This window comes from Sorex araneus, chromosome 6 (genome assembly GCF_027595985.1).
Source record: "Sorex araneus isolate mSorAra2 chromosome 6, mSorAra2.pri, whole genome shotgun sequence".
In the NCBI taxonomy this organism is placed as follows: domain Eukaryota; kingdom Metazoa; phylum Chordata; class Mammalia; order Eulipotyphla; family Soricidae; genus Sorex; species Sorex araneus.
The window spans coordinates 146,048,606-146,072,793 of NC_073307.1; the positions used below are offsets into that span (position 1 = coordinate 146,048,606).

The 24,188-nt window shown below is 60.6% G+C and overlaps 1 protein-coding gene across 1 annotated transcript in view; it reads left to right on the forward strand.

Annotated features, from left to right (window-relative positions):
- The window catches only part of TSPAN18 (tetraspanin 18), a 158,006-nt gene that overhangs the window by 131,724 nt on the left and 2,094 nt on the right, over positions 1 to 24,188 (forward strand). Inside the window, exons 4-10 of the mRNA XM_055142307.1 lie at positions 10,626 to 10,708; positions 11,679 to 11,750; positions 12,306 to 12,500; positions 19,618 to 19,692; positions 20,819 to 20,917; positions 21,936 to 22,118; positions 23,588 to 23,671. Coding sequence (XP_054998282.1) covers positions 11,688 to 11,750; positions 12,306 to 12,500; positions 19,618 to 19,692; positions 20,819 to 20,917; positions 21,936 to 22,118; positions 23,588 to 23,671 — 699 coding nt within the window. The 5' untranslated portion in view covers positions 10,626 to 10,708; positions 11,679 to 11,687. The remainder of the gene's footprint in view (positions 1 to 10,625; positions 10,709 to 11,678; positions 11,751 to 12,305; positions 12,501 to 19,617; positions 19,693 to 20,818; positions 20,918 to 21,935; positions 22,119 to 23,587; positions 23,672 to 24,188) is intronic.

Here is a 24,188-nt window from a genome sequence, read left to right on the forward strand (position 1 = left end):
CTCGGGAGGGGGCCAGCAGCTTTGTGTGACTGGTGGGCTGGTTGGTTGGTTGGGGTGGGGGCTGCACCCAGGGGTGCTCGGGGATCACCCGGACGCTGCTCAGGGGACCGAGGTATGGGGGTTGAACCGGGGTTCACGCGAGGCAAATGCTTTAGCCCCTGTCTCTGAGGAACACGCGTGCATCCGTGTATGTTCCTAGGTATGTGCACGGGACCTCGTCAACCTGTTTCTCCGCGTGCACGCATGTACATGCTCTCGTACATGCATGCCTGGCTCTGTGCCCACAGTGAGTCTGTATGCTTGTTGAGTGTAGCTCACGTGGCGGCAGCAACCCGGCTAAGCCATCTTAACAAAGAGACGGAAGAGACCCCCCCACCCCCCACCTCGTCTTGTCCAGTTCTCGACGGCCAGGACCGAGCTCGGAGTGAAAAGGATCTTCACTTTGATTTCCTTTTTTTTTTTCATTTATTGGTCTGCAACTCTGGAGTCGATGGGCTCCCCTGTGATCTCCACGGAGACCTCAGTGTCCGCATCTGTAAAATGGGGGAGCTGCCCCTTTAGAAAGGGGCCCGGGGAGGGCTAAGCAGCCCGGAACAAGTGACGCCCTCGGCCTGACCCGCGCCAGCCGGCCCTGGGGAATGTGAGTGTGGATACACGTTTCTGGTCCCCGGCCCCAGGTACCGGCACTGCAGCCCTCCCAGCCTCTGCCTCTCAGCTGCGCGGGGAGTCACTGGCCCTCTCTGATCCCAGTTTTATCAGGGGTCTGGAATGGCGAGAGGCCAGCCCGGGGCCGCCCGGTGAGGTTCCCGGGAGAGTCTGGTGGGAAGAGGAAGCGTTCTCTGTCGTCCCGCTGGAGGGCCGGCCGTGCCTCAGGCAGTGCGACTCGGTCTCCCCCCCTGGGCCTCACTGTCTGGCCTGTGGGACACTCAGTCCTGTGTCCTCCTCTGCCTGCGGGGGCGGGGAGCGCCCCCTCCACCCTGGTTCCAGCCCTTCCCCCACCCGCTCCGGCTCCAGCCGTGCCCTTTCCCGCCCCGTTCCCAGGCCCCCTAAACACCCGTGAAGCCATTAAATATTGAAATCCGGGCTGTGTGGGGAGCCGGGTCGCCCAGCAACAGCCCTGCATATTCTGGGATGGATCACCAAGGCTCCTCGAGGGTCCCGCTGGCGATGTGGCCAGGGAGGCCGGGGGGCTCCCGTCCCCCTCCGAGGCGGACAGAGGGGGAGCGGTGGGAAGCCATGATAGCGGGACTCGGGTCACACGGGAGCCAGAATGTTCTTGTCCTTTCTCCCTGCCTCCCTTGCGGGCTGGCCCAGCCTGCGGCGCCCCCACATGCAGCCTGCCTTCTGGGGCCGAAGCCCCCGTTCTGCCCCCCACTTGCTGACTCACCATCTTGGGGGCCCAGGCTGCTGCCAGGGAGCATGTGTGGAAGGTTCTGGAACATGTTCCCCGTGGTTCCCGCAGGCGCGTGGTGATGATATGGTGAAACTGTGGCTGGCACCTTCTGGGCTGCAGGGGTGCAGCGAGCAGGGAGACATGGCCTGGCTTGGAGGAGGGGGTCATACACAGACACTGCCCTTCCCCCCAGCCCGCCCTGCCCCCAGCTCTTCCCAGTCCTGGCGCCAGCTTCCCAGGGGCCCGCCTTTCCCGGCTGCATGAGGTCACCCCAGCCGGGGGCAGGGAGCGCCCCACCCGCCCGGGTGGCTGCCGCTGCAGTCCAGCCCTGGCCCCTGAGTGCCCGCGGGCATGTGCTCCGCCCAGGGTGCCAGTCTCCGCACTAGGACAAGGGGGGCCACCCTCCGCACTGACACAAGTGCATCAGAAACCCTCAAGATGGCCTGGCCCTTAGCGTGGCGGTCACACCCACAAACTGGCCCTGGCACCTCGTAACCTCATCAATGGCCAAGGCCCAGAGACTATCAACTAAAGCCCCCAGAAGAGAGCGCCGCAGAATGCCCTGACCCCACGCCAGGCTGTCTTCACCGGGGCACCTTGGAGGGGGGCGGGTTGAGTTTCCCTCCATGCCCCAAGCAGAACCCCGGTAGCTGAAAACCTCCAGAAGCCAACCACCGCCATGCCCAAGGCCACGTGCTCGGACGAGCATCACCCAAAAGGGCACGAGCCTCACCCAAAACAGGATGAACCTCACCAGAGAGTGATGAACATCACCAGACAGGAAAACCCAGATATGCGGGTAACCCGTGACTGAGATCTCCAAGCCCGCTTGGATCAGGACTGGGCCTCCTCCCCCCAGGTCCCCAGTTTTCCAGAAGCTTGGCAGGCACACTCACAAACTGCCCCTGGCGCCATGTAATCTTATCAATGGCCAAGACCCAGAGACTATAAACTAAAGCTCCTGGAAGAGAAAGACACAGAGCTTCCTGGACATTATATTGTATCCATAACAAGCAATACAAAACAAATGGTCTAGCATTGCCTTTTCAGCAGGTTTGAGTGGCGGTGAGACTGGTGTCGAAATATCGAATGTAACCAAAGTAGAGAGAGAGTATGTGGGAAATTGTCTGACACACAGACAGGGGAAGGGTTGGAATGGGGGTGGGGGGAGGGGGATACTGGAGATTTTGGTGGTGGAAAGTGTGCACTGGAGAAGGGGTGGGTGTTTGCTGATTATATGACCGAAGCTCAAACATGAAAGCTTTGTAGCTGTATCTCACGGTGAATCAAAAAAAGGGGGAGAGGGGAATAATAATAAAATAATAAAATAAAGTTAACATTCAGAATAGAGGGGCTGGAGCAATAGTACAGCGGGGAGGGCGTTTGCCTTGCCCGTGGCCAACCCGGGTTCGATTCCCAGCATCCCATATGGTCCTCTGAGTACTGCCAGGAGTAATTCCTGAGTGAAGAGCCAGGAGTAACCCCTCTGCATTGCCAGGTGTGACCCATAAAGCAAAAAAAAAAAAAAAAAATTCAGAATAGAATTAAAAAAAAGTAACGTGGAGTTCATGCCAATTCAATCAGCTTAACCACTGTATCACTGTATCTCTGCCATCCTATTGCTCATTGAGTTGCTCGAGCGGGCACCAGTAATGTCTCCACTATGAGACTTGCTGTTACTGTTTTTGGCATATTGAATACGCCACCACAGGTAGCTTGCCAGGCTCTGCCGTGCGGGCGGGATACTCTTGGTAGCTTGCAGAGCTCTCCGAGAGGGACGAAGGACTCGAACCCAGGTCAGCCGCGCACAAGGCAAACGCCCTACCTGCTGGGCTATCGCTCCAGTCCCAGCTTAATCAATGGCTGAATAAATAGCAGTACTCCTACATTATTTAAAAAAAAAAAAAGGCCTGGCCCTCTCCATTTCCTTCTGTGGGTACCCCTAGAGGAAGTGACCCCCGCGCGTGCTTCCCCCCCCCCCGTAGCCGGCCAGCCTGGAACTGTCGGCCCATAGTCGTGCCCACTTTACCCCTCTAGATGTGGGGTACAGCCCAGGGTCTGTGTCCACCTGGCCAGAGGACACTAGCGCTGCTCCTCCTCGAAGCTGGGCTCCCACCGCCTCTGACGACTCCCCCCAAGGGACCAGGAAGCACAGGCCAGGGGTCAGTGCTGTGGAACTGGACGGGAGGGTGTGGACAGCCAGGAGGGGCCCAGGGCACCGTGCTGGGTGGGTGCTGGTAACGCCAGAGGTCTGGGCTCCGTGCTGGGAGGGGCTCCAGGCAGGGCTGTGGGCAGGTACATGGGTGACCTCCAATACGGTGGGGGTGGGGGGGGAACATGGCATTCTTGCCTGGACCCCTGGGCTTCTAAAAAGACTCCACAGGGGGCTGGAGCAATAGCACAGCAGGTAGGGTGTTTGCCTTGCATGCAGCCTACCCGGGTTCAATTCCCAGCATCCTATATGGTCCCCTGAGCACTGCCAGGAGTGATTCCTGAGTGCAGAGCCAGGAGTAACCCCTGTGCATCGCCAGGTGTGACCCAAAAAGCAAAAAAATAAAATAAAATAAAATAAAAAGACTCCACAGGGCCTCCCACCTTGCTCTCTCTGACCCTGGTCACAGGAACCCCTGGGGATGTCTGGAAATGCACATCATGGGTTCTCCCCATATATATATATATATATATATATATATATATATATATATATATATTATGTTTGGAGGTCAGTCCTGGTGGTGCCCAGAGGCCCAGGCTCCTGCTTCACCCCGGCCCTTCTGGGCCCACGGCCCTGTTCCGTAGTGACCATGGCTGGCTGGGCTGAGCCCGCAGGATGGGGGCCACTCTGGGGCAGCAGGGGGCCCGCCCACTCCATTTCACTCCTGCTCCTGGGGGTGGGGACCAAGAGACACAGCGTGACCTTTGCCTGGGAGGGTGGCGGTGGCTGAGCGACAGCGGGTGGTGGGGGGCCCGGAGAACTCAGGTCCTAGGTGTTGTGGCCCCCACGGAATGCTTGGGGGGGCTTGGGGGTCTGCAGGGGATATTCTTTGCTTTCGTGCATGTTTGAGCGAATCAGATGGAGCATTTCCCTCCGATGAGCTCAGACAACCTCGGTGCTCCCGGCAGGGCCGGACGTGGGCTTGGCGGGGGCACAGCAGGTGCTCTCAGAGTTGCCTTTTGGGGAGCCACAGCTCCCAAGGGGGCCTCGGGAGGCCCGGGGGCTCGTCTGGAAATTCTGAGCCGACTGTGAGAGAAGGCTCGAGATGTGGTGCCCCGGGGCCACGCCTGGCTGTGCGTGGAGCATCGTGTGTGGAGCCGGGGACCCGGCCGGGGATGGCAGCACCGAGGAGCAGGAAGCCCAGACCCCCCTCCAGCCCTCGGGCTTCCGGGATGGCCGTCCTTGGATGGCCGTCCTTGCCCCGTCCCGGGCTTGGCCTGAGTAGAACAGAACGTGCGTCTGTGCGGCTGTTGCAGATGAAGGTTTGGAGGAAGGCGGAGCTCGGAGATGCTTGTGCCTGCAGAGGCGCGAGGCCCCAGCTTCCGTCCCTGGCAGCCTCCCCTTTCTCGTGCACAACACCAAAAAGTGAAAGGGGGAAAAAAAAAGGTTTTGGTCACTCTCTTTCGGCATAATTGATTTCCTTTTCAACTGGGTGTGTTCCATTTTATGTCTTTAAGAAGGGGGCTCAGAGGAGCTGGGGCCCAGGCTGTGCATGCAGGAAGCCCAAGTGTGACCCCCAGTATGGCGTGGTCCCCAAGAGGAACCAGGGATCACTTCGCCAGGAGCCCCGGCAATGCCAGATGGCAGGGGGGGGGGTCCCTGCAAAAAAGGGATCCACAGGCTTCCCTAGACTCTACGGGTGTGGAGAGACCCCGCTAGGATCCAAGAGGTTGACTTTGGGGTAGGGCTGAGGGTCCAACGGCTGGCTACCCCCACGCTGACCCAGCCACGAGGGGAAGGGGAACAGAACCTTCTGGAGGATCTCGAGAGAGGCTGTGTGCCCTGAGTCCAAGGCCTGGTATAGAGTTGGTATACAGTTGGTGGTAACTAAATGCAGACTCGGGCGAGCCCGGAGTTTAGCTAGTACCTCCTGCAGGTGCCTGGAGAATGGGTCGTTCTGCCAGGTGAGAGGGAAGGAGCTGCAAGGCTGGGCCAGGAGCCTGATGGGGGGTTTTGGTGGGGAGGGCACAGGGTGGTCCTCAGAGATCGAAAGCAACCACCATGCCAGGTTTGGGCTGCTACCTTGAGGGAGGGGAGGTAAGGGGTTAAACCCAGGAGTTAATACTGGCGGTGAGGCTGGTGCTAGAACATTGTATGTCTACAGCTCAAGATCTCAGCGCCACTGTAAATCATAAAAAATGATCAGGAGAACTAGGGCGATAGTACAGCAGGTAGGGCGTTTGCCTTGCACACGGCCGACCCGGGGTTCGAGTCCCAGCATCCCATATGGTTCCCCAGCACTGCCAGGAGGAATTCCTGAGTGCATGAGCCAGGAGTAACCCCTGTGCATCACCAGGTGTGACCCAAAAAGCAAAATTAAAAAAAAAATGATCAGGAGTCCCTGGGTTCAGCCCTGCTGTGTGAATTTGGGCAAAATTCTGATCCTCTCTGTGCTCCTGTGCCCCGTGGGGAGGCAGCCGTCACGCTGGCCCTTTTTCGCTTTGAAGCTTCCCTTGGACTGTCACCAGTGTGAGTCTGGGGTCAGGGCCAAGCTGTGCCGAGCCTTGAGGGTCTGCTCACCCGCCCATATGGTTAACCCTCCCGGCACCACCCCCAGGAGCCTAATTAGCTTTTATTCCTGCCCACCGCCCACCCCCACCCCCAGCTGCGTCCATGTCCCCGTGTCCACGCAGGCCCGCCAGGAATCCCGGCCAATTGCTTGTTTATGAGACCGGCTGTCTTGGGAGGGAGCCCAGCCCCAGAGCGAAGCAAGCCCCCCTCCCTCCCTCCCCTCGGCTTGGAACGTGGCCCCAGGACCACGGCTGCCCTGCCATGTGCGGGCGAGCCTGGTGTCGGCACATGCCAGCTCCGTCCCCTCCTGGCTCCCGGGGACCCTCACAGCCTCAGTTTCCCTGCCCCCTCGAGGCGTTGCTGCTCAAAGCAGGGGGCATCGCGATGCCTGGCAACCTCACCCGCATCCCCGGCCCTGCCCTACCCTGTGCCCGGACCTGCCCGGACTCGGGGCTCCCCCCGCCGCACCCCTGCCTGACCCTGAGCCCCCGTTTCTGTCCTGTCACGTGCACTCTGAAAACAGCGGCAGCAAAGACTGAGCCGGCCTCTCTGCACACCTGGTCCTGACCCACTGGTCTCTGCACCCGGGACTGTCTGTACCGGGGTGCTCTGAGCTCCCGGGAAGCCCCCACCCCCCACCGGGTCGGGCTGGGAGGCTGCACACATGGGGGGGGGAGGGAGGGCGGGATAGGGCCTCTGCTGGTTGGAAGGGGGTGCGGGCCCCCTGGGAGCCTCTGCCCGCTGCGCCCACAGCCTGAGACACCCGCTCCCTCCAACGGGGGCTCCGGACACCCGCTCCCCTTTCCCTCCTGGAGGCAGGCGCAGAGCTGGGGCCGTGACAGGGGAGGCGTGATGGATGGACCGGCTGGTCCTTCCCCGTCAGAGCCCCGCTCCGGGCGGGGCCGGGCGCAGATGGGGCGGGAGGGCCATCTGGGGCAGCCGCAGAGCGAGATGAAGGGAGCCGGCTGGCTCCTGCCGAGGAGTGCCCCGGGGCACTGCGTGACCTCGGCCCGTGCGTCTAGGGCTCCATCTGTCCAGGCGGGGCGGGCAGGGCGCTGTCATCCCCCGGGGTCCGCCAGCTGGCATGGGGAGGATGGGCCCCGCTCTCCCGCTCTCCGGCACTCTGCCCAAATGGCTCAGAGGCTGGGGGGGGGGACAGAGGCAGAGCATCCCCCCGCCCCCCGTCTTGGTGTCTTCTCTCTGGCTGTACCGGGCTGCAGTTACGGAGTCCAGCAGACAGGGACCCAAATCTTCAACCACATGAATGAACTCCGGCGTGCGAATCACGGTCTCTGGGCCTCAGTTTTCTCCTCTATAAAATGGGACCATAACGGTTTCTGCCTCTTAAGTCGGGGAGATGCTTCCCGGATTCCGTCCTTACTTAATTTCACTCGTCACAGAATCAGGCCTCTTACTCCAGGGGCCCTCAGGAGAGGGGGTGTCTATCCAGAGTACCCCCGCTCCACCGCCTCCCTTGATGAGTATGGTTTGCATGTTTCAGAGAGACAGACAGCAGGGAGCGGCCCCCCAGGAACAGGCTTCAGAGGACCCCCCCCCCGGTGTTGTCCACTCCCATCCCTTCATTTTGTGTCTGTTTCTGTGAGTTCTGATAAACTGCCTTTGGTTTTGAGATTGAGAACCCTGGGTTTTCGGGGAGGACCAGGCAGCCCTGGGAATGAGGAGTCGGAGAGCTGGTGATCTCCACCAGGCCAGGCCTGGCCGGGGCGGTGGGGAGCAGGGCTGTGCAGAGGGGAGGGGACGGAGACGGCAGGACAGCCGAGACTCACCACAGAAGCAGGGTGAGGCTGCTCGCCCCAGAACCAGCACACAGTGGGGCTTCCTGGTGAGGTGGGGGGGTGGGGGGCGGGCAGCCACGCACACGACGTCCATTTCCTGTCCACAGAGGTAGCCAGGCCCGGCCTTGTCATCCTCAATCCAGTTGCGGAGTCCCAGCAGTGGTGATGTGGGGGATCAGGCAGGGGTGTGGGGGGGAGAGTCATGGCCCCTCCCGACTTCCTGAGTCCTGGCTCTGGGGAGGGGAGGCAGCCCCTGGACAGGACCTCAGGACTCCCCTTCTCTGATTTCCCTTTTCTGCGGGGGTGGGGGTGGGGTCCCCATTGTTCAGTGGCTCTGAGGCTCCACTGGTGACCGTCCAGGGCTAGGGACCTCCACACTCTGCCTAGTGATCTCAGGGAACCCTGCGCCAGGAACCGAACCCAGGCCAGGCACAGGCAAGGCCCGTGCCCTCACCCCTGGATTATCAAGAGGTAGCCCTTGGTTGTCCTGGATAATAGAAAATAGCTCTAACCCCCTTAAGAATTTGGGGGCAGCGGCGCTGACCTGCCTTCTGGGGCACAGAGACCTGTCCCCATCCCCGGGCCTCACCAAGATTCATCCCGTCCTCCAGGAAGAGGAGAGGCCACTGACCCATCCCCCTCACCCTCAGGAGGGGGCTGGCCTCTGACCTCCCTCCCCCTCCCACCCCAAGACGCTTTGTGCTGACTTCTCGTGGAGAGTGGCGGGAAGAGGTTAGCCCCTCCGCCTTGCTAAGCCTGGGTTTCTTCCTGTGACCCGGGGCCCCGAGGCCACTCAGCAGGCAGCGAGGACAGGCTAGAGTCGCGCGGGCAGTAGACAAAGTCCTCCCTAGTAACGTGAGTTCTCTTCCTAAGCCCTGACTCTCTCACGGGGCGACGCCAGGAGTCCCTTTCCTTGCCCAGCCTTGGTTTTTCCCAGTGGGGATGATGTTCTACCTCTACTTCCTGGCGGGGGTTCTGAGCGTTGGCCGAGCTCAACATGTGTGCAACCACAAACTGTACAACAGACACCGGGCAGGCAGTTGAAGGTTGAAGAACCCACCGTATGTGTCATTTTAGACAAAACAGGGGTGGAGACTCCAGGAGCCTCAGCAAGCTCTCAGGAGGGCGGTGCCTTCTCGCGCCTCCCATCCCCGCCTCAACATGTCCCCAGGACTTCCCCTTCCCCTTCCGAGAAGGCTTCCCTGCTGCCACCATGGAGTTACAGTCCTCCTTCCGTGAGCCCCTGCCACCCTCCTGTTGTCCTTCCCTGGTCTCCTCCGGTCACCTGCTACCACCAACCAGCTGTGGGCTTATTTGCATATCAGTTCCCTAACACTGAACTCCACACATAGTAGGAGTTCAGTAGGTGTTTATGGGACATCTAGAAGAATGCATGGATGGATGGATGGATGGATGGATGGATGAATGGATGAATGGGTGATGGATGGATGGGTGACCAAATGGATGACTGGGTAGATGGATGGGTGATGGATGAATGGATAGATGGAGAGATGGATGGGTGATGGATTGATAGATAATTGATGGATGGAGAGATAGATGAATGGATGGATGGGTGATGGATGAATGGATGGATGGATGGATGGGTGATGGATGGATGGATGGATGGATGGATGGGTGATGGATGGATGGATGGATGGATGGATGGGTGACCAAATGGATGACCAGGTAGATGGATGGGTGAGCGGATGGACAGATGGATGTGTGATATATTATGGAAGGGTGGATGAGTGCACGGATGCATGGATGGATGAGCAAGTATATGAATGGATAGATGGATAGATGAGTGTTCGGATGAATGAATGGATGAGTAGACAGATGGGTGAGCAAATGCACGGAAGGATGGATGGTGAATGGAAAACGGATGAGTAGGTGAATGGGTAGGTACATGGATGGAAGGGTTGCTGGGTGGATGGGCGGGCAGAAGGGTGGGTCTGAGGATGCACGCGTGCATGGATATATAGACACCTTAATGGATGGGTGGTGTATGGATAGATGGACACGTGAATGAGTAGATGATGTTTGGATGCATGAATGAGTGCCTGGATACCCTTGGAAGGGTGCTGGGCAGAGAAGAATCTCACCCATCACCCCTCCACTTTCATGAATGGAAATACTATAAACTGGTACCCAAGACCCAGGAATGCCCCCTTCCTCCATAAGAACGTCCCCACATCCAAATTCCCCAAGGCCTCATTCCCTGGGCCTACACCCGAGAGGGTGGACAGGGCCTGGCTGCGGACCTCCCCAGGGGCATGCCCCAGCTCGAGTCTCCAGCTGTTGAGACCAAATCCTGAGTCTTCCTGGGAGTGTCGGAGCCCTGCTGGCACTCTCCTACTGAGACCGTCAGGGCAGGTGCCCAGATTGTGCTCAGGTGTGGAGGCCACGCACCCACTGCCCCTCCAGGGTCTGCAGGTGCACTTCCTCCACCTGCAGCCCCTGCGTGGGTGCCCGCTGCCAGGGGCAGAAGGCGGCCATCCGTGCAGCCCACAGCTGGCGCGCTGTAAGGGTCCGCGATCTTCACCCGCGCTAGCGCGCCTGAGACCTGTGCGCGTTTGCGCATGCGTGCGTGCGTGCACCTGTACATGCGCAGGCGGAGGGTGAACTCGGAAACAGCCTCCCCCCACTGGGGCCCGCTCCTTGCTGACATTCTCTAAGTAATCAAGCGGGTTTTGTTTTTTTTTTCATGCAGGAGACTCTGGCCCAATAAAAGCCATCGACAGGAGACCCCGGGACCAGGAGATCTATCCACGGACACTTAAGAGAACTGCCCAGGTGACCTGCCGCCTTGCTTCCTCCTCTCTGCACCCTTGGCCTCTGCTCCCGCGTGCCGACTCCCCTCTTCCTCTTCTACCCTCTGTGCCAGATGCGGGGTGGGGGGCGTGAAACCCCAGCCCAGCGATTCTCATAAAATGCTCCCAGGCCTGGGACATGACCCCAGCGGCTGGGGCAGTTGCACACGATTGACCCAGGTTCAATCCCCGGCACTCCCTCTGGTCCCCCCAGAACCCGCTGGAGTGATCCCTGAGTGCAGAGCCAAGAGTGAACCCCGAACACCGCAGCGTGTAGCCCCCAAACAAAACGTGCTCCCAACAGGCTTTGCTGGGGGGTCGGAGGAGCCCGGGTCACGGCTCTGTGCAGCTCCGGCTTCAGCCGGGCAGAGCCGCGTGCCCCTGAGAGCGCCCAGCAGAGGGAGGGCGGGATGCGGGCACCCCTGACTGGCCCTGGGGGGTCGGGAGGACCTGCCGGCCCGCGCCCTACTGCAAAGCCCAGGCCCCACTGAGCTTGCCGCTGAGTCCACAGGCCAAACTGCCGGGCTGAGTCAGCAGGGTGGGGCCACCGCCGGCTCTACTGAGAGTGCTCAGGAGCACTCTGGGGACATGCGGGTGCCCATAGGGAAGGGAGTGCCAGAGGCCAGGGGAGCCCTCGGGAAGGGGGTCCTGATGTCCCTCCGTGCCCTGCACAAAGCACTTGGACCTGTTCTGCCCTCACCAAGCGGCACCCGGAGCAGACCAGCCAGTGCCCACCGCACAGGTCCCTCACACCCCCACCCACGCTCTGCTTGCCGGAAGCTTCCGTTTTCCACCCCCATTTCCAGATTGGAGCCAGCGCAGCTCAGAGAGGTGCAGCCAAGGGCCCCAGGCCACACAGCAAAGGGATGCAGCCAGGGCCAGGGGAGCGGGGGCTGGGCTGTGCCGCACCCCGGAATGAGGGGATACCATTGCTTTTTTTTTTTTTTTTGTAGGGGAGCACCATGGAAGGCGACTGTCTGAGCTGCATGAAGTACCTGATGTTTGTTTTCAATTTCTTCATATTTGTGAGTATTTGCGGGACCCGCCCGGGACTCCCCGCGGCTCTGCTGGGCTGGGGGGCTGGGGAGCACAGGATCGAGCCCAGTGTCTCAGGGTCAGAGAGGTAGTCCAGTGGCTAGGGCACATAGCCTGCCTGCAGCACACCCAGACTCGATCCCCGGCAGTCCCATAGGGTCCTCTGAGCACTGCCAGGAGTGACCCTGAGAGCAGAGCCAGGAGGAAGCCCTGAGCATTGCTGTGTGTGACCCAAACTGAAAAAAAAATTTTTTTTGAAAAAAAAATTTGAAGACGTGGGCTCCAGCCCCCAAGGGGGCTGGTTGGGGGGGGGGGGTCAGGGATTGGGTCAAAGGTTGTGGGTCAGAGACCAGGTCAAGATGAGGTCACTAAGGCGGGGACAGCGGCTCGTGCAGCCAGTGGGGCCAGTTCCTGCCAGCCTGGGCCAGCCACACCGCTGGCCTGGGGGCCGGCTCAGGACCAGGGCGCGGGGCCGGGCTGTTACAGTGTCTAACCTCGTTTGTCCCTTTCTCTGTCCTGCTCATCACCGCCGGCCTGGGGCGCAGCTCGGGGGGGCCTGCCTGCTGGGCCTGGGCATCTGGGTCCTGGTGGACCCCACAGGCTTCCGGGAGATCGTGGCCGCCAACCCGCTGCTCGTCACGGGCGCCTACATCCTGCTGGCCATGGGCGCGCTCCTCTTCCTGCTCGGCTTCGTGGGCTGCTGCGGGGCCGTCCGCGAGAACAAGTGTCTGCTGCTGTTCGTAAGTAGCCCCCGCCCCGACCCAGGGCGGCGGGCGCGGGCACGGGGCGAGGGGGCGGGGTGTTGTGTGCGGGGGCGTCAGAGCCCAGCAGGCCGGCCTGCGGGTCGGGACGGGGACTTCCCAAAATCAGAGGTCGTTGGCCTTGAGGCTTTTTCACTTGGTTTAAGAACCGCAGTGCTGGGGTTGGAGCAGTAGCACAGCGGGTAGGGCGTTTGCCTTGCACGCAGCTGACCCGGGTTCGATTCCCAGCATCCCATACGGTCCCCTGAGCACCGCCAGGAGTAATTCCTGAGTGCAGAGCCAGGAGTAACCCCTGTGCATCACCGGGTGTGACCCAAAGAGAAAAAAAAAAAAAAACCACAGTGCCGGGACCAGAGCACGCGGACACCCAGTAGGGCGCTGGCCTTGATAGCGGCTAAGCCGGGCTCAATGCCCAGCATCCCATAAGGTCCTCCAAGCTTGCCAGGAGTGGTTCCTGAGTGCAGAGCCAGGACTGATCCCTGGGCACAGCCAGCTGTGGCCCCCAAACAAAAGCAAGACAAAACAGAACTGCAGTGTCTCAGGGCCAGAAAGGGAGTACAGTGGGTAGGGCACTTACCTTGCGTGCAGCCAGCCCACACTCGATCCCCGGCACCACATTAGGGGGCCTCAAGCCCCACCAGGAGTGATCCCTGAGCACAGAGCCAGGAGTAGGCCCTGAGCACAGCCAGGTGTGGCCCCAACCAGTCCCCGAGATAAAAGGATTGGAGAACTCCCGTGCCTGAGAGAGAGTGCAGAGGGGTAAGGCTTCTGCCCAGATTTGATCTCTGGTACTGCCTGTGCCTCCCTGGGCACCCCTGGGAGGGAGCCCTGAGCACTGCAGGTTCCAACTCCCCCCACCAAAAAGAGAGCTGGGGAGAGAACACCGGGTTCAGGCACTTGCTTGCATCCCACCCAGCTGGGTTCCCATCCCCAGCACCACCTAGGGTCCCCCAGGCCCCACCAGAAGTCGTCCCAGAGCACAAAGCCGGGAACGGCTCCTGAGCACCACCAGGGGTGGCCCAAACCCTCGCCCCGCCAACATCATCAGCGGCAACAGCGGTTTTAAATGACTCGGGTCGGTCTTAAACAACTCCGAGATTTCACTCCTTGGTAACGTGGCTTGCAGAGCCTTGGGGATTTGCTGCTTTCGAACCAGGAATGATGTGATTTCTGTTGCTCTGGTTTGATTTGTGAGCCACACCCAGCAGTGTTCAGGGCTTACTCCTGGCTCTGTGCTCAGGGATCCCTCCTGGTGGGGCTTAGGGGGTTGGGGGGGACCCTACGGGGTGCTGGGGATCAAACCCAGGTGGTCCGAGTGCAAGGCCAGAGCCCCGTGCCCGCTGTGCTCTTGGAACGAGGGTCTCTGGGGGCTCCCTGCCCTTTGCTCCACAGTCCCCGACTCTGTTCCCCGCCCCTGATCTGCAAGGCAGAGGCCACGCCAAGGCGCCAGGCGCGGCCAGCCCCACCCCCACGGGCCGGCCTGTGCGATGTGTCATGTGGCTGAGAATAAGCTGGGAGCCTGGGTTTGAAGGTGCCCCCAGCTAACCCCGTGGACCCCCCACGAGCCCCGTGGGCAGCTTCCACCAGCTCTGTGTGCCAATTAGCCGGGGACCAGGCTGGAGCCCCACCAAATAAGCCCCTCTCCTCTGCTCTGGGGCAGGGGCTGGCCTCTCTGTCATATGTCTCTGGCCTGGGCGTAGGGGGTCTCCTGTCCTCCAGGAGGGCGCATAAGCTTGGGGGCTGGCAGAGTTCGGGGTTGTCGATGTGGCGAGTGAAAAACAGCCCTGCTTGGAGCAGCCTGGTTGCCGTGGTCAGTGGGCAGGCCCTGCGATGGGCAGTGGGCCTGGGTTGGGGTGGGAGAGTGGTAAGCCCGAGGGAAGCCCGTTTGAGTCCGCAAGGAGTCCGTCTCTGGTCCCGAGTGAGGGAGACATCCCACGTCCCAGAGAGAAAATGAAATGAGGCAGGAAGTGCCCGGGAGGGCAGCCGGCGTCTGGGAAGCCGGCGGGCGCCCCCTGCTGCACCGCTCTGGGCAGTGCCCGGAAAGTCTGGGAGAAACCTCTGTGCTCGGAAAAGGAGCTGGGCTCCCCCACACCTCTGTCCCTCCTCCTCTCACACACCCCAGCCCCAGGCTGAGCCATGGCTCGTGACCGGAAGCCAGGCTGGGGCTGGGGGCGGGCTGGCCCCCGCACCCACAACCCGGACTGCCTCTGGTCCCCAACATGGCTCTCCGGTCAGTGCTTAGAGGGAGCCGGTCACCGAGGGCAGGGAGGAGCCCAGCCTAGACTTTCCTGGGGAGGGGAGTGTCCCACCCGCGTGTGGCCCCTCCAGACCCCCTCCTGCCTTCTCTCCCGGTTGTTCCCGCCCTCTCCCCTCTCCCGTCTGTTCTCTGCTGTGCCGCCCTGTCTGTCTCTGCCTCGCTCTTAACCCGCTTCGTCCGCTGGTTCCCGTCCCTTTCTCTGCCCTCTCCTGAGCTCCTTCCCCTCCGCCTCTCCCTGCCCTCGCTCTGCGTCCCCACATCCCTCCCCGTCTCCCCTCCCCCACCCCCTCCTCTGAGCCCAGAAGTACAAGAAGCCTGTGGTGAGGAGGGATCACACAGGGGCACTTGGACCGGGACCCTTGTTCCTGGGATGGGAGCTGGCTCGGCACCCCTCCCCCAAACTGGACCCAACCCCTCTAAACACACCTAAAATGTCAGCCTGGTTGCAGTGGGCCATGCTGGGCCCCACATGTGTGTCTGTGTGTAAGTGTATGCATGTGTGCGGGTGCATATGTGTGTATACATGTCTGTGTATGTGTCATGTGTCTGTATATGTGTGTGCCTGTGTGTATATGTTCATGTGTGTAAGTGTGTGCATGTGTATGTCTGTGTATATGTGTGTGTCTGTGTATATGTGTGTGTCTGTGTATATGGGAGTGCATGTGTGTGCCTGTGTGTGTCCGTGTGTATGTGTGCATGTGTGCGTCTGTATGTATGTGTGCATCTGTGCATCTGTGTATATATGTGTGCATGTGTGTATTTGTATATGTGTGTTTGTGTGTATATGTGTGCATGTGTGTGCATGTGTGTCATGTATATGTATGTCTGTGTGTATGTGCATGAGTGTGCATGTGTGTGTGGTGTATATGTGTGTGTCTGTGTGTAAATGTGTGCATGGTGTGTCTGTGTATATGCGTGTCTGTGTATATGTGCATATGGGTGTGTGTATATGTGTGCATGTGTGTGTATATGTGTGCATGTGTGTATGTGTGCATGTGTGTGGAGGGGGGAACCTCCATAGCTGAGGGGGTTTCAAAGGTCCCTGGTGTGAAATAAGAGTAACCCCTCGTCTGACTCCCAGGACCCCTCCGTGGTGAAGGATCCAGTAATAACTAGGGTTCCCTCCCCTCATTCTGCCAGAAAGGAGAGATGGAGGGAGGCAGGATGGTTTTGAGCCTCTCAGGAACCCTGACTCTGAGGGGATAGAGTTCTGGGGAGAGGTTCAGCTCAATACCCCTTCCCTCAGAGGGGCTCAGAGACAGTGCGTCCCCTCCCCTTGCCACACTACCCAGAGGCCATTTTCCTCAAGACACATTCTCCCAGGGCCAGAACAATTACCTTGCATGCAGCCAACCCGGGTTCGATCCCCGGCATCCCATGTGGTCCCCTGAGCATCACCAGGAGTTTTTCCTGAGCACAGAGCCAGGAGTAACCCCTGAGCACTTCTGGGAGTGCCCCCCCAAAAAAACAAAGATGCACTCTCCTGGCACCCCTATTGATTCCTTTCCAGACAAGAGGACCACTTCATGTTTTAGTGCCAGTTGGTGGGGTCCCCATCGCAGAGTTGCGGCCTCAGAGTGGTTCCGGGGGGGGTTCAGTATCAAAAGATGCTATTTTAAAAAAAATGTTTATAGCAAGGCAAGCTACATTGGAAAAGAGAACGGCAAAGAGATGACTGAGACAGGGCATAAAGCGAATTGCACCAGATTCACCTTTTGTAAATATTTTATTAGAAACAAGAACAAAAAAGCATCCGCTGGGTTTGAAACCCAGAAGTTCCTATCAAGGCAGAGTGTCCGCGCCCTCAGCAGAGTTGCAGGGTTCGGGGTTTTCTAGCTGCCGGGGGCTCAGGTACATGGGATGAGTCTTGAGCCCCTCGAGGAGACCCAGCCCTGGGAAGGGCCAGCTCAGGAAACACCCCAGAAGCATCACAACCCTGGTGTCCAATTGCGGCGGGACCCCACTCTAGGAGTAAATGACTTCAGGGCTGGAGCAATAGCACAGCGGGTAGGGCGTTTGCCTGGCACGCGGCCGACCCGGGTTCAATTCCCAGCATCCCATAAGGTCCCCTGAGCACTGCCAGGGGTGATTCCTGAGTGCATGAGCCAGGAGTAACCCCTGTGCATCGCTAGGTGTGACCCAAAAAGCAAAAAAAAAAAAGAAGAAGGAGTAAACGACTTCATGTTGAGACAGGCAAATGTGATTGGGTGGGGGTCCACACACTCCCTTTCCTCTGGGAAAACCTGCTTTCCCACACCCGAGTTCATTTCATGAGTCAGAAATCTGGTGAACACCGTGAGGCTGCAGGCTGTGTGTGTTTGCAAGCGCACGTGCGCATGTGTGTGCACATGTGTGCGCGTGTGTGCATGTGTGTGTGTTCTGGAGGACATGACAGAGAAGAGACGTGCTCAGCAGTGTGGTGGGGACCTGGGAGGGGGAGTGAGGACAAGCCTCTTTTCTAGCGCCTCTCCACTGCTTCCTGGCTGTGGGACCCGCGGTTGGCAGCTGAAGCTCTCTGAGCCTCGGAATCCCATCCTTCTATGGGGGCGATCAGGATCCGTGTGAAGACCCACCTCTCGCTTAGCTCAGTTCCTGGCACAGGCAAGCACTTGATAAAGGAGCAGCTCCGAGAACGAGCTTGGACATACATACAGACCCTCTCCAGGGCTCAGAGTTCCAAGTTCCAGAATAAAGTGTGCGTCAGGGGGCTGGATCCTGGCATTGGAATTCTTCGGGCCAGGGCGCCAGAGCACCAACCCCCCCATGCGGGGAGGAGGGACTGGGGTGTGGATGCTGACCGCTGGGCTCTGCCAAGCCGCAGAGGCTCTGAGGAATGATCTAGGCAAGATCTGCGTAGCCTAGTGCGGGGGGGGGGGGGGCGGGTAAGTGCCGGGTGGAATGGGCCCTTCTAGAACTTGCCAGCACCACCTTCTGAGCCCCCCGGAACGCTGCCAAGCTCTGGCTCTCGGCCGCTGAGTCACCGTGGCTGGCGCTGGTTCCCTGAGCCGTGGGCAGTGCGCGCCTCATTCATAGTTTATGGCTGGGCCGCTCCGGCGCACGGACCATTTCCCTGCTGCCCTCTGCCAGCAGGAGGCCAGCCAGCGGGCATGTCCCCCAGAGCCGGGTGGCCACCCGTCAGCAGCCAAGTGGAAGTGCTAGGAGCCCTGCCAGGGGCCTCCGTCACTGTCGCCAGCACCTGAGCCAGCACAGCGGGTCAGGGTGGGGGAGGGAGGCCCACAGGACAAGGCTCCATACCGGCGGGGGGGGGGGGTGGGGGGGAGGGGTCGCTGACACGGAAAGCTGGAAGGAGCCAGTTCTCCCTGGGACCCTCCGCTGGCCTGTCTCTGTGTCTCTGCCTTGCCCACCCCGAGAGGCCTGTGTTCTCTCCTGAACACGCATTCCCCCTTTCTCTGAGACAGAGCGACTCTTCCTCAGTTCCTTTCAATATAAACAGTCTTGCTCCACGAAGGAAAAAGACCGGGGGGCGGGATGGGGGAGTGGGGGCGGCCCGTCCTGACGCCTGCATGGAGGCCAGCAGGGACCTGACAGGCCCTGAGACATCTCGAGGGACAGTGGGGTGGCAGGAACAGGGGAGCTGGGGGTGGTGATGGGAGATAGAATGTGGGATGCAGAGGTGGCGCTGGGTCAGGGGGCTGCCGTGCCCTGGGCTTGCTGGGGGAGACCTTCCTTCCCCCCAGGTCACATCCCACCCAGATGGTTTCCAGGCTCACCCCCACAGCACAACTGTTTCCAGAATCCTCCTCACTCTTCCCGGGGTGAGGACAGTGACAGGAACCTTGGGGCAGGAAGAGATGGGCTCCAGGATGGAGAGAAGCTGAGGGCATTGACAGGGGTTTTTGGGGGAGTGTCTTCAAGAACAGCTTCCGGAAGCTTCTGGAATCAGGTTCCAGAAGCTTCTGGAATCAGATTCTAGGTCCTGGTTTTCTTTGTCAGCTCTGCAAGCTGTCTGGATCATTCTTGATCTGGCACACGGCACTCATCACATTGCTCCAGATCACTCAGAATGAGGCAGGGCTGGACGTGGGCGCCAGGTTGTAGAGCCAGGACCTTCTCCATCAGCCAGGCCACTTCTGAAGACAGTGACCCAAGGGGTCTTAGGCGCTCAGAGCCTGACCGAGTAACCCCGAGATGAAAGGCGTCGTGGTTGACTGGGGAGCGGGAGAGTGGCATGCAGGAGACTCAGATGGCCACCCGCTGACCCCCAGGGTTTCAGACACTGAAATTCCACCCCCTTCCCTCCAGTCTTGCTCCTTTATTCCTCTGAGATCCAAGTGCTGCCCATTTCCCTGGAAATGGGACAGCAGCACGGGGAGGGGGGGCGCTCTGGGTGGACAATCCCCAAGGGACCCAGGATATCTACTCTTCATGTTTTCTCCCAGGAGGGTCCCCAAACAAGTTTCCAGAACATTGGTCTCCTGGTAGGGCTGCCAAAGAGGGTTGTCCAGGTTGTCCACTGCATAAAGCACCCCCCCCCTCACCCTCCAAGGAGGCTGCTCACCCAGAAGACAGGATGTTGGTTTCTGTTTTGCGGATTTCATGATTTGGGGGTTGGGGGAAAGGGTTGGCCACATCTAGAGGTGCTCAGGGGCTTTGCAGGGGGATCACTCTGGACCGCGGCGTGTCATGTGTCCCCACTGGGCTCCCCAGCCCTGCACTCCGTGTCTGTCTGGACCTTGCTGACTGCGGCAGAGGTGGACTCCAGTGGACTGATGGGGCAGCCTGTCTGGCTTGTGGCTGTCACATCAGTGCGTGACCGGTGGGAGGGCACAGCAGGGCTGCCCGTCCCCACGGACTCACAGCTGCCCCTTCTCTTGGCAGTTCTTCCTCTTCATCCTCATCATCTTCTTGGCGGAGCTGTCGGCTGCCATCCTGGCCTTCATCTTCAGGGAGAACGTAAGTCCCTGAGCCAGCCCCTGGGGCGTGGCCACCCTGGCTCCTCCCCTCAGCGAGCCCCTGGGGCGTGGCCACACCTGGGCTCCCTCCCCTGGGTCACTGGGGGCGTGGCCACACCTGGGGCCGTCCCCTCCTCACAGGGTAACTGGGGCAGCATTAGGGCCCACCTTAGCCAGCCCCTCACCACCCAGAGAGAGACCCACACTCAGGCTGTGTTTCCAAAGCCGGTGATGCCACCCCACACCTGCTTCCAGAACCTTCCTTTCCTCGCCTTGCCAATCCAGAGGCCGCAGTAACCATTGTTAGAGTCCAGTATCTGAGCCCAGCCCTGGAGGGGAACTTGTTACAGGGGTGCAGGGAGAGGAGCTCACTCTCAGACGGGGTCCCGGCTGGGTTTGTGGGCTTTTCTTTGTTTAGGGGGGTGGTTTATTTGGTTTGGGGTTTGGGGGTTTGGTTTGGTGTTTGAGTCACTCCCGGTGGTGCTCAGGGGTTCCACCTGGCTCTGGACTCAGGAATTACTCCTTACTACCTGGTTGAACCCCAGTGGGCTGTGTGCAAGGCAAACGCCCTCCCCACTGTACTAGCGCTCCGGCCCCCCAGGCTGGTCATGATATGAGGTCACGTGGCGCCCCCTGACCGGGCCCTTCTATTCCCTCCAGGGGGCTCCCACCATCCACACCCAGCTCCTGCCCACCCCTCAACTGGGAACCCACAGGACTGCCAGCTAGACCCGTGGAGGGGGGGCTAAGTGGACAGGCTAGAGGGAGGGGTCTCACAGCTGGCCCTGGGCAGCACAGGTGGGAACAGACTGGGCAGAGACTGGGGCCCCAGCTGACTTCCTCTGCCCCGGCCCCCTGCTGTGGAGCCCCCAGGGAAGCGAGGGTGTGACCCACGGGTGTCTTCTGGCCCAGACCCCTGGGCTGTGTTGGTGGGAGGGGCACCCCCTGGATTGCTGAATTAGTGAGAGGGTGCAGGCCTCAGGGTGGAAAGGCGGTGGGGGGTGTGCCCCCTGCTGGTGCCTCGGGGGAATCCCGGCCCCCCAAGCAGGTGGACTGAGAAGCCAGGGTGTGGGGCTGCCCCCAGCTGCAGCGGGCTGGGTCTCAGCCTGCCCTTCCTCTGCCCCCAGCTCACCCGCGAGTTCTTCACCAAGGAGCTCACCAGGCACTACCAGGGCAACAACGACACGGACGCCTTCTCCGCCACCTGGAACTCGGTCATGATCACCGTGAGTGGCTCCCTTCCGGGGCCCGGGCTGAGCCGGGACACCCAGCCCACAGCTGGCTTCCCGGCTGCTCGGCTCATGGGACACTAGTCCCAGGTGGGGAGGCACGGGCCCGGCCCCGAGCTGGATCCCGAGTGCCGCCTCTCTCCCCCCCCATTCCTGCTGGGTGTGGCTCTCTCGAGGCCCCCCGCCAGGCCCGGCAGCGCCAGGGGTGGCCCGTTTGAGGAAGAGAAAGTAAGAAGAATCAGGGGCTGGAGAGATAGCACAGCGGGTAGGGCGTTTGCCTTGCACGCGGCTGACCCGAGTTCGAATCCCAGCATCCCATATGGTCCCTGAGCACCGCCAGGGGTAATTCCTGAGTGCAGAGCCAGGAGTAGCCCCTGTGCATCGCCAGGTGTTACCCAAAAAGCAAAAAAATAAAAAAAGAAGAATCAGGGTGGGGGCTGGAGTGACAGCACAGCACAGCAGGGAGGTTGGTTGCCTTGCATGCTGCGGACCTGGGTTCGATCCCCGGCATCCTGAGCCCCGCCAGGAGTGATTCCTGAGCACAGAGCCAGGAGTGAGCCCTGAGCACCGTGGGGTGTGCAAGTATGTGTCAGGGCAAGGGCTGAGAGGTGGGACTAGAGTAGAGTCCCTTCCTGACCTGCGTGGGACTCTGCTTCCAACCCCGGCAGCCCGTGGGCCCCCGGGCATCACTGGGTGTATCCTGGTGACCCCTGGGCACCGCTGAGGTGGCCCTGGTGGCCCTCAGCACCCCCTCGGCCTGAGCACTGAGCCATTGGCCTGGTTGTCCGAGAATCACTGGGACTGGCCCCCAGGCCCTCTGAGCACCATATTGATCAAGTCATCAGGACCTGGCCCCCACCCCGAGTGAGCGCAGCTCAGAGAGGCTGCGTGCCTCCTGCTGGTGCACAGAGCGCAGCAGGCCTGGCCCAGGGCCGCCTCGGCGTGGCCTCGGAGAGGGCAAGTGTGCGCCTGGCCCACCCCCAGGCCCCTCCCTCTCTCTCCGCTCTTCTCCCAGTTCGGCTGCTGTGGGGTGAACGGCCCCGAGGACTTCCGGTTCGCGCCTGTTTTCCGCCTCCTGACCCTGGACAGTGCCGAGGTGCCGGAGGCCTGCTGCCGGCGAGAGCCCCAGACGCGGGCCGGGGCGGTGCTGAGCAGGGAGGAGTGTCTGCAGGGCAGGGACCTGTTCCTCAACAAGCAGGTACCGCCCTGCCCCGGGCGTGGGTCTGCCCCTTGGGGCGCGCGTCCGGCTAAGGAGCGGGAAGGCTCTAGGGATCTCCGCCAGTCTGGACCAAGGCCTGGGGTCCCGTCAGCCCCTGAGACCCCAGCAGGGCAGAGGAAGGAGGAGGGTGGTCAGCGGTCAGTGGTGCTGGGGTCCAGGGGGCAGTAGGGGGTCCGCTCGTGCCGCTCAGGGCCTTTCCATGCAGGGGCAGCCCCGTGCTGCGGGGTGACCAGTGAGAAGCACGCGTGGCCCCAGGAGGTGCCTGCAGATGCCGGGGGGCGGGGTAGGGTGCAGGGGGCTTCATCCAAGCCTTCATCCTGGTCCTGGCAGATGTGCTTTCCTTCCTGTGAGGCCCCTCTGAGACCCCCGTGCCCCCCCCAGGCGGTCTCAGGACGGGGTGCTCCAGGGCCCAACCCAGTTCACTTTGGCATTGGGAGCGTTTGGGGCCAGTGTCCAGAGGACAGGCCCCCAGGGCCCATCCTTGGAAGACCAGGGTGTCTCCCCTCGGTGGGCCACCCCTTTCCTGTGCCCCCAAAGATGGCAAAGTCGGCTCCACGAGCAGAAAGAGACGTACGGTTCCTCCTGGACCACCCCCCAGTAGAAGGGTGCACCTGTGTGGTGTGCATGGCGTGTCACGTAGGGAGCATGTATCCACATGATGTGGTGGTGTCTCTGTGTCTGTGCACTTATGCCTGTGTGCATGATGTGTGTATGTGTTTGGAGTGTCATGAGTGTTGTGCGTACACGTGTGTGTGGATGGTGTGCAGGGTATGTATGGCATATGTGTATGTGTGTGGCGTGCATCATACATGCATGTATGTTTCTGTGGTATTTATGGAGTTTATGCTATAGGTATGCACACACCTTTGTATGTGTCTGTGTGTGGTGTGTGGTATATATACACGTGGCAGCAAAAACATGCGTATATGGGATAGTGTGTGCATGCATACATGCATGACTGTCTATGTGTGGTAGTTGCATACACCTGTGTATTCTGTGTGTATGCATGTTTGCGTATGTGATGTATGCATACATGCATGCCTGTATGTGTGGTAGTGTGTATGCAGGCATATCTGTGGTAGCATTGTGTGTGTATTGTGTATGTGTGTTGGTGTGTTGGTGTGTGCGTGCACGTGTCAGGCCTGCGTCGCCTCTGACTGGAACAGTTGCCACATTGTGTAGCCCACGATGTGGACAGGGTCCCTGAGCTCCCCGGCCCCCACAGCAGCCAGGACTCAGGACCCTCGTGTGCTCCCCCACTCTCTGCAGTGGGGGCTCGGAGGGCGTGGGGGGTACAGCCAAGGGTGTGGTGAGTGCGGGCCCACCCACCACCTTGCCCCCCAGAGCAGAGGGGGGCTGCCGGGGGGGCTGTGTGCAGCCTCCAGCCCACTCCCTGCCCAGCCAATGCCCCCCGCTGCTGCCTGATCCTGCCCCACCCCCTCCCCCAGGGCTGCTACACCGTCATCCTCAACGCCTTTGAGACCTACGTCTACCTGGCCGGGGCCCTGGCCATCGGGGTGCTGGCCATCGAGGTAAGTGAAGGGCGCTCCCGTACTCCCCAGAAGCCAGGCACTCAGCCTTCCCCTGTCTCCGCGTTTGTAATAACCAAGGACCCTGGGGGGGGGGAGGCGCCCACGTGGTCAACTCCCTGAGACCCTTGGCTGAACTTGGGACACAGGCAGAGCAAGGCTCTGACCAGTGGGAATAGAAAGGCCTTAGATGAACCCCCCCACCTCCCAGCCCGCCACGCCACCCGACAGCCCAATACTGGACAGCGCAGCCAGCCCAGAAGGTGTGCTCTTCTGGATCAGACGCCTTCCCTGTGGGTGCTGGGGAACTTTGAGGGCCGGTGGGCCTCCCAGGGTAGTCTTAGCCCCTCCCCGAGGCTCCGGAACCCCCACAAAAAAGTGGTCACTGCTTGAGTCCCAAGAGACGATACAGCCGATGGGGGGGGGGTCTGCCTTGCACGCAGCGGACCTAGGATCAATCCCAGCATCCTGTATGGTCCCGTGAGCAGCGCCAGGAGTAATCCTTGAGAGCAGACCCAGG